We start from the raw sequence: 20,955 nt of genomic DNA, 5'->3' as shown, positions 1-20,955 counted from the left end.
GTTACCCAAATCATTAAGGTAGCAAAGCAGAGTACTAACACCAGGGGCAAGTATCAAGGCAGTAGTGACATTATAAAATATAAACTGTTACTCCCTCCGTTCTTAGATACTAGATCAAACCCCGCACATTGTTGCAGGAATATGTTGCAATATATTCTAATGAGATTTGGTTGTATGGAACACGAAGATTTGGAATAATATGACAACTAAAACTGAAAATACAAATGATTTGTTGTGTAAAATTATTGTACGGAACATGAATATTTGGTATATAGACCTATTTCAAAGTGTAGATTCACTCATTTTACTCCGTATGTAGTTGATATTGAAATCTCTAAAAAGGCCTATATTTAGGAACCGAGGGAGTAGACAGGTTGAAATATATATTTGCGTGTGGATTTGATATCCTACACTTAACTTTTTACATACAGAAATACAAGTGATACATGGAAAATAAAAAACAGTTGCATAATTCAAAGAAGTTATAGCAGCGGTAATCAGCATTTACATGATTATGAGCACAAATTGTTGAACAAAACGGTACATCACAACATAACATTATTCAAACATACGAAAAGATTCCGAAGAGAAAAGTAGACTGACGACTACAGTAAATCCTGAATCCCAAATCCCCAGGACGTCCATGAAAACATCTCCCGGAAAAAGTTATTTGTTTGATGCATCTTCAAGTCATGAGTACTGGTAGTTGTATCTGCTCCATTTCTAAAACTAGTTGCTTGTATATGTGGCCCAAACAAAAATGAATATTATGGGCCAAAATTCCATCAACAGGCTGAAAAGGATTCTCGTTGTCACAATTACCAGTGTACGAGTTAGCCCAATTCGAGTACATAATGGTTGTGCCAGAAGAGCCCACTTTAACCAAAGGTCCATTTGTTTGCATATAACAGCAAGAGGGCTAATGACGCAGATAGCAATGGCCGACTTGTGAGCAACTCGTGCTAGCACCATGTACAAACCTAGTGCAAAAGTTGTTAAGAAGCATGTGCCCGATGTTGACCCAAGATACAAGGCCGCGATTAAGTAAATTCTACGAGTCTGTGGGTTTAAAATAGAGTATCCAGAATACATGAGACCTACCATAGCCATCACAGACAAGACGAAGGAGAATGTGCTGGCTATTATGAATGCATCAAATGCATACCTCCCGGCAAGTGTTGGTGTGCCTCCATTAATATGTTCATCAGCTTTGTAACCTCCAGGAAGGGCAAAAGTAACAGTAAACGTCGCAGTTGCAACTAGAGCCACACCAATACATAGTGTTTGTGTTGGTTCTTTCGCCTTTTCTAATTGTTCCGTTTCATCATATTTTAACTGACGAGTGTAGTTTTCTTCAAAGTGATCACGACGACTGCCACCACTCCTAGCATTAACAACTGTCAGTGCAAAGTGTATCTTCGCTTCACTGATCTGAAAAAACGAAAAAAAAAGAAGGTGAAGCCAAACCACACAAATCTCCATTATTTGCTTTCACATCAAACACGGTGCTTAAAAGTACAATTTAGTACATTACCTGATCATCAAAAATTCCTGGGGGAATCCCATATAGTGATATATCTAGAGGAGTTTGCCCAATATTATTTGATAAATTCAAATGTGTGTGTCAATTCCCTAACAAAGCACAAAACATTCGAAGACTCCGTGCCTGGATAGCTAGGTGTAGTGCAGTGTTCCCATCATTGTCTTGGATATTTAGAATCCATAAGAGTGATCGGTTTCTGCAAGCAGAACTGACTATTCGAACTTTCCTTTTCTCAGCAGCTACATGAAGGAATGTCCTTCCCATACTGTCCTGCAAACCGGCACTGCTTGGAGACTTGTTAAGAAACATAGTTATAGTCCCACTTTCACCAACAGAGGCAGCAACGTGTATTGGAAATAATCCGTTGCAATCTGACTGATACAATGCAGCTGAGTTAGCTTCCAATACTTGCCAACATATACTTCCTCGCTGACTTTGCTGTGCCAGAGCTGCAGCAAAATGGAGAGGCGTACTCCCGTTTTCATCCCTTTGTGTAGTGAGATCACTGTTCCATTCCAAGAGCTTTTTTGTAAGCTCTGCAAATAGGTATTTCTGTTAAGTTCATCAAGGCGAGAAGAACAACTACTATGGAAATGACACACTCAATTATAATCAGCAAGCAAAATAAAAATATCAAAATAGTCTCAATAGTCTTTCAGAAGGCAATTTCATTGTGTGTATATCGTATCTTGTTCGCGATTCATGGACACTTAAATTATAGTAGTTTATACTACTATCACTACTCAGCTACTCGACTAATTACATGTGTCCGCACTTACTGTAAATCTACTCATAAATTCATATACCCATAAACTCATAAACCCGTACTATCACTACTCAACTAGTTACATGTGTCCGTACTTCCTGTAAATCGACTCATAAACTCATATACTAATTACATGTGTCTGTAAAACTTACAGGTGTCCGTATTTCTGTTTAGTAGTTTATACTATATCCTAATTTATTTGTGGGAATGAAACAATACTACTATCACTACTCAACTACTCAACTAATTACATGTGTCCGCACTTCCTGTAAATCTCCTTCTGCTAACCGCACTAGCCAAAGTACTAAGTTATAGTTTCACCTTTTTCGCAAACTGGTGCTGATTTATCTGAGGAGTTAAATATGAGTCATGAGAAATGAATTGTATTATTTGAAAGGGAGAGTTATAGAATACATTGGGAGCGGAACTATATTTGCAGCACAGGCTGCCTAGCGGAGGAACTTAAACTGCAATACTGTCGCTTGGTACATACCTTTCCCAACACTTGGGTAACTACATACTGCATTGTTCAGTAATTCTTACAAGGCCAGACTAATATATAGTACTCCCTCCATCCCATAATGTAAGACGCTTTTTGACACTAGTGTAGTGTCAAAAAAGTCTTACATTATGGGACAGAGGGAGTACTTCCCAACTAGCACAGCATACAAGAACATCGAGTAATAAGCCATTTACTCTTATCTACTATGAAGTTTGAGGCCCCTGTCATGGTTCGTTAATTTTATTCATTAATTCAGAATTACTTGCTGTTTCTCATGAAGAGATTATGTGTTGTACTCTTTCAGAGAAAATGTTATAAAAAAAATTATGGCTAGGTGGAATGCACTAGTGAAAGTTTTCAAGTCATATAGTGGTATACTCCCTCCGCTCCATATTAGTTGTCGCTCAAACGGATGGAACGGAGGGAGTAGAATACTTAAAGACCATTTCGAGCAGCATTTGTTATCTCAGGGGAATGTAGATCAAACTTTCCCGTACACACTGGAACAAAACTGGTTAGCTGAAAGTAAAAGGCATATGCTAGATGTTGTTCAATGCTTGATGCTTCAGATGAATTTCAAGCAATTTTACTGGGAAAAACTACACATATACAAATCCAACTAGGAGATATAAGAGGCAAAACCATGCTGAAGAACATGGAAAACATGTGCAGAAAATTGCAGCTTAATCTTGATTTATTACATGGAATGGAAAGATGTATGGTACCTGTGCCTCGGAGAACCGCAGCATGCAACGCATTCTGTCCATTTTGCCCAGAGTAGGAAAGTTTCATGTGACTCGCATTATAAAGTGTCTCGACAATGATGTCCTCTTCCAGCAAGATGGCCAGGTAGAGAGGTGAAGTGCCGTCTTTCGGAAAGCTGGCCAACTCCGAGTTTTCCTCCATTAGCAGCTTGACTATATCATTATTTACGATACGGACTGCTTGATGCAATGCTGTCTCCTTAAGGCTGTTTTCAACTTCTAGGAGTTCCTTCACTCTGTTAACACCTGTATTCTCGCCTCTGGCCAGAGTGATGAGGTGACAGACCATTCGGGACATCCCGGCCCGTGCAGCACAGTGCAGGGGCGTGTCACCGTTCTTGTTACGCGCAAACAGGAGGTGGTTTGCCTTGCTATGGATGATGTCAGCACTCCTCAAGAATCCATCACTCTCACCATATGTGGCCACCACATGGAGCGCAGTGCCCCCTTCAATGGTGACCCCATCCAGAAGTGACACGGTAGAACCTGAAGGCAGGTTCAGAAGTGCTTCAACATCATCAGAAGCTTTCTGCATCGACGCGCCTTTGCCGCTGCAGCTGTGGGAGCCGTATGCCGTGAGCAGGTCAAGAATATTTGTACTAGAATTCATGGAAGGATGCGGCTGACCGTGTCCCCTGTTGAGAAGAAATTCCAAGTCTTGCCAGGCGCCAGAGCAAGCCGATGATAGCAGAAGGGGGCTCATGACCTCTGGGAGAGGCTTCACCGTGGAAGCCTGGATGCTCGGGGCCATCACAACCAGCATTGTCTTTGAATCCTCCGTGCTCAGCAGATCCTTCAACTGCTGACAGTTGCCACGGCCTGCGGCCACCGTCAGTTTGGCATCCACCGACACTTGCACGGCATTTTCCTCCATGAGCAAGCTAGAAGGTTCGTCGCCGCTGCTCCTCGACGCCATCAGCACCACTACGTGCAAGCTCTCTTCTCCACTTACTGCTCACAAGTTGGATGCGAGGTGTATGATGGCTGCCCTGCCCAGGTCGACATGGGGATACTCTTGAGTAGTTATACAGCTATGTACAGAGTCGTATCCCCCCAATGAGAAAAGTCATCTTCTCCATTCCTAGCTTGTTTATCTTTAATCAGCCTGGTCCAAATCAATTAGTTAATTCTCCAGCTAGATGGACTAATTAATTTAGTATCATCACATCACACAGTTGCTGCTATAATATGCTATATGCTCCAAACGAAGTATTGAGCCTTGTCGTTTCTTGGTGATTATATGGTGGATCTTTCGTTGCAACCATACGCACTAAAAATCAGGAAAGACAGCGAGATTTCAGATGCTAACCAGTCAAAACAATTGAACAAAGTTGGGATTAGATGGACTTCGAATCTGTAGAGAGCAAACAAAAGTTGAGAGGGACTTATCAGATGCGCTGCCAAGCGTACGAGTTCCCGGCAGGCGGCGCGACAATGCCGGAGGCCGGCGACTTGCGACCGGCGGGGGAGCCGACGCCCGAGCCTGACGAGATCCGCGCAGATGCGGCCCCATCTCCGCGTGAGGCGTGAGGAGCAACAGGGGGGCGGGAACCGGGAGGCGAGGCGAAGACAGCGGCGGCAACCGGCTGAGACTGGCCAACATGGACCACCACCCAGTTTACATCATGAGCACCAGGAGATGTAAACCGCCGCGCGTGAACGCCAACCGCCAGCATGAAAGTTCCATTGCCCGATCCCCTTTCCGCCACCGCCGAAGCCGCCTACCGATTCCGGCCAGATCCAGCGCCGCTCCGCCGCCCTGGCCAGCTCCGGCGCCTTCCCTACCCATTCCAGTACGCTGCCGGCCATCCCCGCCGCCCGAACCTGCAGCTGCTCGAGGGCGCGCCGGCGAGGGTCGTCGCTGCTCGATCCACCATGGCAGCCGCATAAGGAAACCGCACAGGGAACTGGCCGCCTTCATCGCCATGGCCGGCTAGGACGAGCGCGGCGGCGGGGCAGAGGGCCGCTCGATCCAGCCGGTTCCTTGCGCGCGCCTCAGCGGCGACCGCCCCGTGCTCTGGCCTTTTGAATTTTTGGCTCGCAGTACAGGATACGCTGTGCATTTTGGATTTTTGGCTGCAGTACAGGAGTTTGGGTGCTGCTGCTGCATACAGTCGTTGATTATGTGTGTGTGATGAATTTGCAAAATTAAAATTACATCTATAGTTGGAGTTTTGTTCAATACATATGCAATTGTGAAGAACAAATTTGTACTAGTTGAAGTTTGTAGTTTTACATCTCCAATTTACATCTTCTACTGGAGTTGCTCTTTTATATCTCCGTTTTTGCATCATCTGCTGGAGTTGACCCTTTTTTTTAGATGAAAACACACCTTTTGAAGATGTAAATTTTTAAGTAAAATTGAAGATGGTCAGGTGGGCCTAGGCTTCCGGCCTTGCTCAACTCATACTAAAATTCAAGTGAGTTGGACTAGGCTCAGCTCAACTCATACTAAAATTCGAGCGAGCTCAAATTAAGCGAAGCTCAAGGTCGAGCTGTAGAAAGTGGCTTGTGCTCAGCTTGTAACGATCTCGAGCTAGTTTCGAGCTAAATAAGATGATTTTTTTCTGAATAATTGAGGCAAATTTTCACATAAGATATGCCACAACATAAGAAGTCACTGTAAATTTGGACGTATTCTTTATCAACTGGAGATAAGATATCATGGACGAACTAGCAAGAGAAGAAAACAAAGGTGCATCTGCTCTCAAATTTTGGCAAAAATAACAAGATAGTCAACATACTGCTAATTTCACACCATATTGAGGCTAAATTTTCTTCGCTCTTAATTAAGCTTCCATTTTGTTAGTAAGTAAAATGGAGAAAAATTCGCACATAATATATATGGTAATAAACTAACCATTTTTTGTAATAAGCATGAAAATTATTTAATAAACTTATATGTTATCGAGCTATCGAGCTAAAATCGAGCGAGCCAATACTGGCTCAAGATCAGCTCGTTTCTCTACCGAGCTACATAAAGTGCTCATACTCAGCTCATTTCCTTTCAAGTCGATCTCGAGTCGAGCCAAAATACGAGTCGATCTCGAGCAGCTCACGAGCCTCGAGCTTTTCTTGCAGCCCTAGCTGCACGGGCTCCCTCTCCCAATCCTTTTTCTACTTTCTATCTCTAAATGGAAACTTTGAGAAAATAAATAGAGAGGAAATCTCACAAGGAAAAACATATTTTCTGGACTTAGGAGAAATATTTAGTTTTTTATGGAATCGGTTTGAGGATTTTTGGAAGATGAAAATTTGGACAAGTTTGAATAAAATTCAAACACGTTCGAATTTAGAAAACCATTTAGATGGAATCTAAACAGAAACTTTGAGAAAATAAATAGAGGAAATCTCACAAGGGAAACATATTTTCTGGACTTAGAAAAAACAATTAGTTTTTTATGGAATTGGTTTGAGGATTTTTTGGAAGATGGAAATTTGAACAAGTTTGAATAAAATTCAAACACATTTGAATTTAGAAAACCCTTTAGATGGAATCCAAATGGGTTGTAATTTTTGAAAAGTTTGAATAAAATTCAAAATAAAGTTGAATTTAGAAAACCCTTTAGATGGAATCCAAATGGACTGGAAGATCAACATAAAACCACAGAAGTTGCAAACCAAATAATGCATACATTTCTTATTCATTTTGTAAAGATGGTCTGGCTTAAAGTATAATTATTTTCATGTTGTGAATAATTGATGCGGGTCACAGATCAAATCATCAGACTGATGTTTTAGGCCATTCTTATTCGGTAGGGGTATCTTTGGTTTTTTGTCCATCCGTTGTTTTTCTTCCGTAAGTCGAGTTATAAAAGGTCGACGATTATTAAACGTGGACACTGCGCTACCATTAAATGGGGAAGTCCCAAGAAAAGAGACCTGTCAGGTTGAAGGAGCAGAATAATTCGACCTTAGCTTCAAACAGACCGGACAATGAAGCACATTTGTACTTCATTTTCATTAAATCCGAGTGTTCCTTAATTTTGACTCCCGTTGCAACGCACGAGCATATGTACTAGTGGTCTAAAAACTACCTAGCCAGAATTTTCCAGACTTAGTTTTTTTAACTGGAACTATTTTTCTTCTACAGGTATCACGGAAGTTGGGAAGTCCGACTCTGTCATGACATGTAGTATGGCGTGATCTGGTAATCAACAACAGAGAAGCAAATACTGGACTCGGACTAGGACTAGTGGTGGAGATGAATCTGGTGAAACTCGGGCTAGTGGCAGATATATGTAGGTGTGGTAGAACACGGACTGGTGGCGAATTTGTGATGGAGGTGGACTCGTTTTGGCCTGATGGCGGCGGATATGTATGGGAGACGGACTCGGATTGGCGTGATGGCGGCGGATATGTATGGGAGGTGGACTCAGATTGGTGGTGGTATATGGCAGCGGTGGTTCAGATGGTGCGGTGGTGGTATATGGCAGTGGCGATGACGATGGTGCGGCGGCAGCGTGACAACTTGTGAACAGAACTCGAAAGTCTAAAGGACTAGACACTAAGACCAGCAATGTGACACGACGATGCAACCGCAAATTCAACAAAGCAAACATAGAAAAGATTATGCAATGGCTCGGATTGGTTTGGATATGATGAACTAACCCTAATTTTGTTTCGGCTTTTTTCATGGACTGTGGGTATGAAGAACAGATGCGATCTAAACTACGAAAAACAAGAAAATATCACCAAGCAACCTGAAAATCTGATACCATTTGATAGAGGCAAAGGGGTCCCGTCTTTCGATGAGATGGTGGCTATCGTTTTTGGTGGAGTAGACTTTGACGATCCGACTACGAACGTGCGAGCACATCGCGCCTTAGCAGTCGCTAAACTAACTCCGAAAGGTTATTGACCACGCTAGAGCACGATCAACCTGACCACGAGGGTCTGTTTCCTGCACGCAAACAAAGAACAAGCAAGAACCTGAAATTGCAATATGGATATTGTGAATATAAGAGGAAAGCTTTATGTCGTAGAACACAAATAAAGTATGTGAAGTTGCAGTTGTGGCGAACTTTTAATCTAAACAAAACCCAAAGTCTAAACAACGCCCTAAGGGCTGTATATATGTAGGAAGATGGGGGATTTCGTGTCCCCTTGGAGGAGTGGTCCGAAACCAACCCTAACTCTGTTCCCCACACATACGGACTCTAAAAACAGCCTATACTGAAGTATTTCTAAATTACATGGGTCTGGCCCAATAATAAGGTGACGCAACACCTATAATAGCTTCTGGGCAAAATTTATGAAGTAGCATCTTGATATTTCGTCCAAGCCTTCATACACTCATTATGGTGGCTTCAAAGCCCTGAAATCATCACTTGAAACTCCATTCTCCTAAGGGCGCATGCTATCATCTACATGTTTGATCTTGCTCCAATGTTCATCCTTCCTGTTCAAGCTAGGCCCTTCACTTGTAAGCGAAACAAATGTATCAGATTTAGGCAGTATCATATTTTCATATTTTCATGAACATTAGATTCATAATAAAGAAACGAAAGTACCTGATAATTTAATTGGCGTGCGCGAGCTCTAATAATTAGTCCAGTATATATGTAGCTGCAGGGATCGTGAGTGTAACTGTAGTATTGATGTCCTCGTCACTTGGGGTGTAAGACAAATTGCTTGTTTATGCAAGTTATATACGGTTCATGATCTTATAAATAAATAAAGATGGTAATGAACAAAAAATATGAAAGTATATATACCTCTCGAGACAGGCTTTCGCCCCGCTTTATAGATAAAGCAACAACCTTCTTGTGCATGGCATAACTTTTATGGTTAATAATCCCAACATAATTTAGGCAATCAAAGCATTATTGATGTTCTATTTCCTAATGCTCCACGCTTCCACAACAAAAAGAAGTAATTATTAACTGCTTTGCGAAAGGGAATGAACAATTATGATCAAAATTGTAAAACCTAATGTATTGTTAGCCCAGATCAATCTTAGAGAAACAGGTGATCTATGCATATAGCATAGAGTTCGCAAAAGCTATAAACCAGGAATACATATAAGGTGATTCATCATTACATCCAAGACACGAGTTTCCAAAAGATCTCCGATAACCAGAGGATAAGGAGAGTTGGTTTCAGGTGGCTACGTACTACCAAGTCATATGTAAGATAACTACATCCAGATAACCCAACATGAGCTTACAGAATCTTGCGAGACTTAGTTGCCCTCTCAAAGATATCAACTATGACAGAAGGACAAGATCGTTTAAGGTGTGTGTAGCCTTTGCTTGCCAGCACAGCATCCATTCTATTCGCCGTGAGGATAAATTGGACACAAGCATTTTTGAGATTGCCGCAATGATGCTGGTCAGCCAGAGCTAATGTCGTCGCCACAGAATCAACGTCGAGACTCCTGCAAAGAATGCCTTCGCAGATTAGCTTCAGTCTTTCCATGGCATACTTATCTGCAGCCACAAGCAAATGCTTGACCATTTCTTTCTGGTCATTGTCGCAGAGGTCAAGCATGGAAGGCAACGAATCAGTGTAGATAAACTGAAGCAACGCCTTGAATACAGCAGGCTGCATATCCTTGACGGTTATCCTCCCTGTTCTTTTGTCGCTCATCGGCCCATAAAGCTCCACCTTGAACACCGGCGACCGCATTGCAAGCACAATCTTGTGGGCAGAAAAAGACTCCCTTTTAACCTTGAAAATTACATCTGCTTCCTCCCCTGATTCTAAGAGTTTCCCAAGATTGTCGTACAGATCAGACGGCGGCACCTGGACCTCGAAGTCCGGCGAGGTCTCCTCCACCTGTGGTTGCCTGACGACAGTGACCTCGCACTTGATCACGAGGCGGTCATCCTCCAGGTACGGTGATGATTCCAAGACTGCCCTCTTCATGAACTTGGGAAGCCCCCAGTCGGGTTGTATGTGGCCGAAAAACATCGGAGCCACCCGATGGATCAACTTGGTGGTGGCCGGGTCCGACGGGACGACCAGACTCATGTCGAAGCCCGCCCTTACGTCGGCCTCCAACGTCAGTAGCTCAAGAAATACCGAGACGTATTCTTGGTGTTCATACATTTCTCCGTCGGGGTAGAAGACGATGGACCACTCGCAGCTGCCGACAGTGAAGGTGGCGGAGCGGACGGATTCGCCTATGCCAAGGCCCTTGTGCTGGCTGTACCCAGATATCTCGAACGCGTGCCCTCCCCGTGCGGTCCCTAGGCTGGACCTCGATGAAGTCGTGGTAATTGCCCTCTGCGACGATGCCATTGCCGGTGTTTGCGTGGTGGAATTTAGGGCGGCGGCGCGGCGAAGAGGGATTTCCGATTGAAGACGAGGTAGGGCTCGATCTTCACAAAAGTTGAAATCCTAACGCGGCACCCTTTTTCACCCGTGGGCCGTGGCCTTATATGTCGCTCGTCGATCCTTTCTGTTTAAGGAATCCCGTACTGATTCCTAGTCGCCTACGGGCTATGACTAACGGACGGCCCATTACCACGGTTGCTCGCTACACGCTGTAGGTTTGCTCTACTCAGGTTTTCTTTGGGGTTTTTTTCTTTCTTTTTTCGCCGATTTTCTCGGATTTGTTTTCTTCATTTTGCTCTGGTTTGTTTCTTTATTGGTTTTTCGGATTTACTTTCTTTACTCCTTATACTTCGATATCTTTTTGGAGTTTTCTTCGTTTTCTTTGATTCTTTTTGCTTTCCTTTGTTGTTTTTTATCGGTTTTCATTTTTTAACACATGTCCATATTTTTTTTCAGTACACAAATATATTTCTAGAGCACATGTGAAACACATTCGATAGTTTTCAATGCATGACGCACATTTTTAAATACATGTTTTGAATACTTCTTCGAATACATGTTAACATGTTCCAAAGACACGTTGTAATTTTTTAATGGAAATAAATAAAATTAAACTACACAAAGAAATTTACATTGTATTAATTTTTTACAATATTTATTGGAAACAGTTGATTATTTTCTATAAAATGTCGTGAACATTTTTCTTGAAACGCCGGAATATTTTCCATAAAATGTCACATACATTTTGCGATGGTACAAACAATATTTAAATTAATAAAATATTTTACAAAATTGTATACACATTTTTTGAAAATTGAATATATTTATTTTTTAAACGCGTAAATATTTCTTCGTCGTAATGAACATTTTTTTGGAAGTTATCAACATTTTTTAAATTCATGGTTTTAAAATATTAAGTAAATTTAAGTTTTTGAAATATATGCATTTGAAATATAAATAAAAGTAAAAAATAGAAAAATAATTGAATTATGTCAACATGATGAGCCACGTCCTACTGGACCGGCCCACCATCAGCGCCGACGGTAGTCGTCTGCCTAGCAGCAAGCGGCACATTGCCACTCCCGCGCCAGGTAACCAATCGCACACCATCTGTGCGATTTGGATCAGCTCAGTGAGGGGCATGTGCTGCCTGTATTTATTTATTTAATTTTCTTTCTTTACTTGTAACTTTTTATGAAATTCTAAAAAAGGTTCATAGAATTTGAAAAAAAATCCATGATTTCCAAAAATGTTCATGTGCTCAAAAATAATTTTGGATGAAAATACAATGTTTATATGTGCTTCTTGTGTGTTGCATGTGTAGTTTGTGCCATACAGTGGACAGTCACTGATATCCCTATTTCTCTAGTTCTATTGATAGTTATCAATGACGGGCCAACTAGGCAGTATGTGATGAAGACGTCATTATTAGCACTAACCGGCCACTTGCGCGTCAGTGATACAATTTGGTCGATCACTGCTATTCAGATTAGTGTGCCGAAATCACTAATTAAGGAGTACTCGTTGCAAAGAACACTTCACTTTCCTAGATCGCGAGAAGTGGCCCGTGCCTCTCGCGAAAGCAAAACCGTGACTCTCGCGAAAGAAAAAAAAAACAAAAAACGCGCATTTTTTCTTTCCGAGAGGCACGGCCGTGACTCTCGCGAAAGCACAACCGTGCCTCTCGCGGAAGTAAAACCGTGACTCTCGCGAAAAAAAAACAGAAAACGCGTTTTATTTTTCCCTTTTCGAGAGGCACGACCGTGACTCTCGCGAAAGCACAACCGTGCCTCTCGCGGAAGCAAAACCGTGACTCTCGCGAAAGAAAAAAAAACAGAAAGCGCGTTTTATTTTTCCCTTTTCGAGAGGCACGACCGTGACTCTCGTAAAAGCACAACCGCGCCTCTCGCGGAAGCAAAACCGTGACTCTCGCGAAAAAAAAAAAAATAGAAAACACGTTTTTTCGTTTCCGAAAGGCACGGCCGTGACTCTCGCGAAAGCACAACCGTGCCTCTCGCGTAAGAAAAACCGTGACTTTCACGAAAGAAAAAAAACGCGTTTTTTCGCGTAAATTTTTTTTCCAATTTTTTTAATCGAAAAGCTAAGGAAGACCGGGGGAAAACCAAAACGTCGATAAAACCCGGAAAAAACCATTTAAAAAGCCGAAAACGCGTGCGGAAAAATATAAAAAATCCGGAGGAAGCGTCCAGAACGCGACACGTGGCGAATGGCTGAGCGCGCGCGAAGTGGCGTTGATCGTTGCGAGGCTCCCGAAGGAGCGCTCGAGTTGCTCCCGTAGTGTGCGGGCGTACCCCTTTGAGGAGCTAAGGTGAGCTGTGGGCCGTCATGGCCTGCTCCTACAGTGATGGGCTCCCGTGACTGCTAGGCCTTTGCCCATTTTTCTTTTATTTTCTTTGTGTTTTACTTTTTTCTTTTCATTTGAATTTGATTCACAAATCAAACTCATTTAAAATCTTTTGGAAAAATTCCACTGAGACTATTCCAATTACTCCCCTTAGTTTTGAATTTGATTCAAATATAAAATTTGATCTGATTCCTTTAGGGAAAAAATCAGAGGGGTCCAAGGAAAATTTGGGAAGAAATAACCATATGCTGGGACAGCGTAAAACGCTCGCAGCGAGAAAGCAGAGACGCCATCTGCACGTTAACGCAGGAATCTAAGGGGTAAGAAAGAGGCCGAAAACCTATCAGCCAGCCAACCATCAGCAAACGCCCAGACGACACGTGGTCAGCAACGCAGGAAGACGAGAAAACAAAGCGCAGATCACACAAGTCCCACTGCCCTGCCCTCTCAATAGCTCGTTCGTACCCGGGGCAGCTATCATCTGAACTGAAGCTTCCATCGAGATGCACCACCACTAGCCAATAATGCACCCTTTGTTTATAGCAGAACGCGGCGACGGTTCAGAGAAACCTACGCCTCCATAGTGCACCGCACTCGTCATAGCTAGCTAGCTCCGGTCACCCTCCGGCCTCCGCATTCGGCTCATTATTATTTCTTGGTGCCGGGCTCTGTTTGGGGGCATGTCGGAGAGCGATCCGCACCGCACTGCACCGCCGCGCTTTTCGCTTTCGCCGGCCGTGGGCGCCGGGCGCTTTTCGGGCAAATCATTCCGGGCTGAAACTACGCGCAATTGCAATGGCAGCCGTGCTCCGTTATTTCGACTCGGAGTGGACGATGTGTGGTCGCCCCGGCGCGCGCCGTCCAACCAACATGCACACCGCGATCGATCGCTGCAACGGCAGCGGTTAAAAGAAGCTTTACCTGGTCAGTTTGCAACAGCAGCTCCGTGTCCCTCCACAGGTCGACGACACGTCGGAGGCTTTGATAGCTAGCTATCTGACGCCCCGCTTCCACTTGCCGTTGCTGATCGCCTCTGTCGCCTTCCACCTCTTCGTCTTCGTCTATCAAACACCTCGTCGCCAACGTCGTCATCATCTTCTCCGACCATTTCATCTACCCTGACCACCGCAGGCGACATTGGCCCTACGCTGATTGGCGCGCAAACATCGTAGAGTCCTTCTCTGCTAGGACCTGGCTAGCCTGAAGCGGCGTCTTGTCAACATCGACTTTGTCCATCTATGCATGCACGGTGATGGCAACACCGACGCGTGCCTTCGTCCATGACGTGTCTCTGGACTTAGCAACCCGATGCTACAGCTCGTCAGCACCGTTTTCTTCCCAGTGCACCACTACCCCGACACATCACTGCGCCTCCTTGCGCTCGCGGCTCAATGGCGACTACCTCGCCACCGGCCACCCCGACTCGACGTCGACCACGGCGTCCCTCGCACGGCTACACCACCCTACGCTCTTGGCTATATTGACACCGACACAAAAGGGACCATCCGTTAGCTTAGCATATTGATCGTTCAGTTTATTGCTATTGCTTTTTTCATGTAAAATGCATATTCCTTCGACTATGAGACTATGCAACCTCGGACACCGGAGGAATACCTTGTGTGATATCAAACGTCACAACGTAACTGGGTGATCATAAAGATGTTTTACAGGTATCTCTGAAGGTGTTTATTGAGTTGGCATAGATCGAGATTACGATTTGTCACTCCGAGTATCGGGGACATATCTCTGGGTCCTCTCGGTAATACACATCATAAGCTTGCAAGCAAATGATTAATGAGTTAGCTGCAAGATGATGTATTACGGAACGAGTAAAGAGATTTGTCGATAACGAGATTGAACTAGGTATGAAGATACCGACGATCCAATTTCGAGCAAATAACATACCGATGGACAAAAGAAATTACGTATGTTGTCATAACGGTTCGACCGATAAAGATCTTTGCAGAATATGTAGGAGCCAATATGGGCATCTGCTACCTCTTGAGCACTGCGTTGGTTTTCCCTTGAAGAGGAAAGGATGATGCAGTAAAGTAGCGTAAGTATTTCCCTTAGTTTTTGAGAACAAGGTATCAATCCAGTAGGAGACTACGCACGAGTCCCACGCACCTACACAAACAAATAAGAACCTCGCAACCAACGCGATAAAGGGGTTGTCAATCCCTTTACGGTCACTTACGAGAGTGAGATCTGATAGATATGATAAGATAATATTTTTGGTATTTTTATGATAAAACTAAAAGTAAAGAAAGCAAAATAAATAAAGATAGAAATAGCTTGTTGACGGGAGATTAATATGATGGAAAATAGACCCGGGGGCCATAGGTTTCACTAGTGGCTTCTCTCAAGATAGCATAAGTATTACGGTGGGTGAACGAATTACTGTCGAGCAATTGATAGAATTGAGCATATTTATGAGAATATATCTAGGTATGATCATGTATATAGGCATCACGTTCGCGACAAGTAGACCGAAACGATTCTGCATCTACTACTATTACTCCACACATCGGCCGTTATCCAGCATGCATCTAGAGTATTAAGTTCATAAGAACAGAGTAATGCTTTAAGCAAGATGACATGATGTAGAGGGATAAACTCATGCAATATGATATAAACCCCATCTTTTTATCCTCGATGGCAACAATACAATACGTGCCTTGCTGCCCCTGCTGTCACTGGGAAAGGACACCGCAAGATTGAACCCAAAGCTAAGCACTTCTCCCATTGCAAGAAAGATCAATCTAGTAGGCCAAACCAAACTGATAATTCGAAGAGACTTGTAAAGATAACCAATCATACATAAAAGAATTCAGGGGAGATTCAAATATTGTTCATAGATAATCTTGATCATAAACCCACAATTCATCGGTCTCGACAAACACACCGCAAAAAGAAGTGTTACATCAAATAGATCTCCAAGAGAATCGAGGAGAACTTTGTATTGAGATCCAAAAAGAGAGAAGAAGTCATATAGCTAATAACTGTGGACCCGAAGGTCTGAGGTAAACTACTCACACATCATCGGAGAGGCTATGGTGTTGATGTAGAAGCCCTCCGTGATCAATGCCCCCCTCCGGCAGGACGCCGGAAAAGGCCCCAAGATGGGATCTCACGGGTACAGAAGGTTGCGGCGGTGGAATTAGGTTTTCGTGGATGCCTCTGATGGTTTGGGGGTACGTAGGTATATATAGGAGGAAGAAGTAGGTCGGTGGAGGCACGAGGGGCCCACGAGGGTGGAGGGCGCGCCCCTACCTCGTGGCCTCCTCGGCTATTTCTTGACGTCCACTCCAAGTCCTAGGGCATCCAACTCGCTTGCTCACGAAGACCTAGGGCATTTTGAGGAAGCCCATCATTGGAATATACAAGCCAAGTTCTATAATGTAAATTTTCCACTAGTATATGAAAATGACAACATAGGAGACTCTCTATCATGAAGATCATGGTGCTACTTTTGAAGCACAAGTGTGGTAAAAGGATAGTAACATTGTCCCTTCTCTCTTTTTCTCTCATTTTTTATTTGGGCCTTTTCACCTTTTTTATGGCCTCTTTTTTCTTTTTTTTCGTCCGGAGTCTCATCCCGACTTATGGGGGAATCATAGTCTCCATCATCCTTTCCTCACTTGGGACAATGCTCTAATAATGATGATCATCACACTTTTATTTACTTACAACTCAAGAATTACAACTCAATACTTAGAGCAAAAATATGACTCTATGTGAATGCCTCCGGTGGAGTACCAGGATATGCAATGAATCAAAAGTGACATGTATAAAAAAATTATGAACGGTGGCTTTGTCACAAATACAATGTCAACTACATGATCATGCAAAGCAATATGACAATGATGAAGCGTGTCATAGCAAACAGAACGGTGAAAAGTTGCATGGCAATATATCTCAGAATGGCTATGGAAATGCCATAATAGGTAGGTATTGTGGCTGTTTTGAGGAAGGTATATGGTGGGTGTATGATACCAGCGAAAAGTGCGCGTATTAGAGAGGCTAGCAATGGTGGAAGGGTGAGAGTGCGTATAATCCATGGACTTAACATTAGTCATAAAGAACTCATATACTTGTTGCAAAAATCTATTAGTTATCGAAACAAAGTATTACGCGCATGCTCCTAGGGGGATAGATTGGTAGGAAAAGACCATCGCTCGTCCCCGACCGCCACTCATAAGGAAGACAATCAATAAATAAATCATGCTTCGACTTCATCACATAACGGTTCATCATACGTGCATGCTACGGGAATCACAAACTTTAATACAAGTATTTCTCAAATTCATAATCACTCAACTAGCATGACTCTAATATCACCATCTTCATAGCTCAAAACAATTATCAAGCATCAAACTTTTCTTAGTATTCAACGCACTTATAAGAAAGTTTTTACTAATCTTGGATACCTAGCATATTAGGACTACCTTCTCAATTTTAGCAAATTACCATGTTGTTTTGTAGGACTCTCAAAATAATATAAGTGAAGCATGAGAGAACAATAGTTTCTATAAAACAAAACCACCGCCGTGCTCTAAAAGATATAAGTGAAGCACTAGAGCAAAAACTATATAGCTCAAAAGATATAAGTGAAGCACATAGAGTATTCTAATAAATTCCGAATCATATGTGTCTCTCTCGAAAGGGTGTGTACAGCATGGATGATTGTGGCAAACTAACAAACAAAGACTCAAATCATACAAGAGGCTCCAAGCAAAACACATATCATGTGGTGAATAAAAATATAGCTCCAAGTAAAGTTACTGATGGATGAAGACGAAAGAGGGGATGCCTTCCGGGGCATCCCCAAGCTTTGGCTTTTTGGTGTCCTTAGATTATATTGGGGTGCCATGGGCATCCCCAAGCTTAGGCTCTTGCCACTCCTTGTTCCATACTCCATCAAATCTTTACCCAAAACTTGAAAACTTCACAACACAAAACTTAACAGAAAATCTCGTGAGCTCCGTTAGCGAAAGAAAACAAAACACCACTTCAAGGTTGTCGGATCTCGGGTTCCGGCAAAACCCTTAAGGTTCGAACTCTGGGGTGTGCGCGAAGTTCTTTCCCTCCTACCGATCCACGCCCTAGCTCGCTAAGATCTCGCGGACGAACTCAACGAACTCATGACACGAGGGACACAAGATTTATAATGGTTCGGGCAACCGTTGTGGTGTAATACCCTACTCCAGTGTGTGGTGGTGGATTGCCTCTTGGGCTGATGATGAACAGTACAAGGAGAAGAACAGCCTCCCGAGGTTGAGGTGTTCTTGTGCTTGGTGAACTTGTGTGGGTGAGGGTTCGATCAGCTCAGGCTTGCTTGTGAGTTCTCAACTCGATCCCCTCTACGGTGGTGGCTAGTCCTATTTATAGAGGCCCTGGTCCTCTCTCCAAATATTGAGCGGGAAGGGAGCCAACAACGGCCAATTTGAAAGGGGACAACTAGTACATCTTATCCTGACAAAAGTAGTCTTCGCCTGCAAAAGACTCTGGTGGTGACGCCGACTTGGGCTCCACGGTGACCTCCGTCTTGCTGTCCTCATGGTCTTGGTCTCGTTGCACTGATATGGAAACCTTTGCTTGATGCCTCGATACTCCGCGCCTGCGCTTGCCCCCTTGGCACCAAAGAGGAAACAAGGACGCTGCGCGCGCTGGCGCCCGCCTGATCCCGATCGTCATGGCTCACGTCACGAGAGCCTCGCGAGGTTTGCCCCGCCTTGATATCTCCGCTCCTCGTGAGCCTGCCTAGCGAGGCCGCTCCTGAGGAGGTCTTGCGTCGCCCGCCTCGCGAGGCTTGGCCCCTCGCGAGGGTCTTGAATGCCTTGTTGATGAAGATGGGCCATACAGGCCTGCTCGCATAGCCACGCCATGGGCCGCAGGCAGGCAAGTCTGGGGACCCCCGTTCCCAGAACGCCGACAGTAGCCCCCGGGCCCAAGGCGCGCTTGGGCTTGGCTTCGAGGCGAAGCAAAAGGTCAAGCGCGGAGTGCCGCGGGCCCCAAAAGCCTGCGGCCGTGGTCGACGCGTGGCGGTTGATTGGACGTGGGCGTCTCCGCTTCCCCACGCTGCCTCGGCAACTGCCCGACTTGACAAAAAGGCTGGTGCAGACAGTGCTTGCCTTCATTGCTTCTTCCTCGCCTTGCTCCAGATCCCCTTTCTCGCTCCTCGCTGCCGAAATCTCCAGATCCACTCCAACCTCGCTCCGCATCTGCGACCAATGGCGCCGCGCAAGGCCAAGTCCTCCTCGGTGCCGGCGTGGTTCGAACCAACCCTTGATGTGCCCAACATCTCGGAGAAAAACCTCGCCTCCACGTGTTTGCTGGCGGCGGGGGAGAGCAACGAGTGGGGAAAGACGGAGCTCCGGCTTGCCTCCGATGTGCCGGAGCCTGAGGGGAGCACCTTCTTCCCCTTCTTCACGAGCAGCATCGCCGCTGGGTTGGTTCCTCTCTTCTCCGATTTCTTTTATGAGGTCCTCGACTACTACGGGCTGCAAGCGTTGCATCTCCTGTTGGGGAACGTAGCAGAAATTCAAAATTTTCCTACGTGTCACCAAGATCAATCTAGGAGATGCTAGCAACGAGAGGGGAGGAGTGCATCTACATAACCTTGTAGATCGCGAGCAGAAGCGTTCAAGAGAACGGGGTTGATGGAGTCGTACTCGTCGTGATCCAAATCACCGATGATCCTAGCGCCGAACGGACGGCACCTCCGCGTTCAACACACGTACGGAGCAGGGACGTCTCCTCCTTCTTGATCCAGCAAGGGGGGAGGAGAAGTTGATGGAGATCCAGCAGCACGACGGCGTGGTGGTGGAAGTAGCGGGATCCCGGCAGGGCTTCGCCAAGCGCAAGCGGGGAGGAAGAGGTGTCACGGGAGGGAGGGAGGCGCCAGGGCTTGGGGTGCTGCTCCCATGCGCCTCCCCACTATATATAGGGGTGTAGGGGGCTGGTTTCTTGCCCTCCAAGTCCATTGGGGCGTTGGTAAAGGTGGGGGAAAGAAATCCCATCATTTCCCTTCCCCACTCATTCTTATCCCCCCTTTTTAGGGATCTTGATCTTATCCCTTCGGGATATGATCTTATCCCTTCTAAGGTGGGATCTTGGTGCGCCTTGACCAGGGGTGTGGGGCCTTGCCCCCACTACCCACGTTCATGTGGGTCCCCCCATGCAGGTGGGCCCCACTTCGGAACCTTCTAGAACCTTCCCGGTACAATACCGAAAAATCCCGAACATTTTCCGGTGGCCAAAATAGGACTTCTCATATATAAATCTTTACCTCCGGACCATTCCGGAACTCCTCGTGACATCCGGGATCTCATCCGGGACTCCGAACAACTTTCGGTTAACCGCATACTAATATCTCTACAACCCTAGCGTCACCGAACCTTAAGTGTGTAGACCCTACGGGTTCGGAAGACATGCAGACATGACCGAGACGACTCTCCGGTCAATAACCAACAGCGGGATCTGGATACCCATGTTGGCTCCCACATGTTCCACGATGATCTCATCGGATGAACCACGATGTCGAGGATTCAATCAATCCCGTATACAATTCCCTTTGTCAATCGGTACGTTACTTGCCCGAGATTCGATCGTCGGTATCCCAATACCTTGTTCAATCTCGTTACCGGCAAGTCACTTTACTCGTACCGTAATGCATGATCCCGTGACCAAACACTTGGTCACATTGAGCTCATTATGATGATGCATTACCGA

General features: G+C 44.7%; 1 protein-coding gene and 1 pseudogene across 1 annotated transcript; both read right to left on the bottom strand.

Annotated features, from left to right (window-relative positions):
- Nucleotides 1-374: 374 nt before the first annotated feature.
- Nucleotides 375-5,736, bottom strand: LOC123079700 (protein ACCELERATED CELL DEATH 6-like; annotated as a pseudogene).
- A 3,854-nt stretch (nt 5,737-9,590) lies between these two features.
- Nucleotides 9,591-10,911, bottom strand: LOC123074964 (BTB/POZ and MATH domain-containing protein 1-like). The gene has a single exon (XM_044497678.1). The coding sequence runs from the start codon at nt 10,818-10,820 to the stop codon at nt 9,741-9,743; it is 1,080 nt and encodes a 359-aa protein (XP_044353613.1). The 5' UTR covers nt 10,821-10,911; the 3' UTR covers nt 9,591-9,740.
- Between the last annotated feature and the right edge of the window lie 10,044 nt (nt 10,912-20,955).

The sequence above is a fragment of the Triticum aestivum genome, chromosome 3D (genome assembly GCF_018294505.1).
Source record: "Triticum aestivum cultivar Chinese Spring chromosome 3D, IWGSC CS RefSeq v2.1, whole genome shotgun sequence".
NCBI lineage: Eukaryota > Viridiplantae > Streptophyta > Magnoliopsida > Poales > Poaceae > Triticum > Triticum aestivum.
Note: the sequence above shows the minus strand (reverse complement) of the source record. Positions and strands in the feature narration are given on the sequence as shown.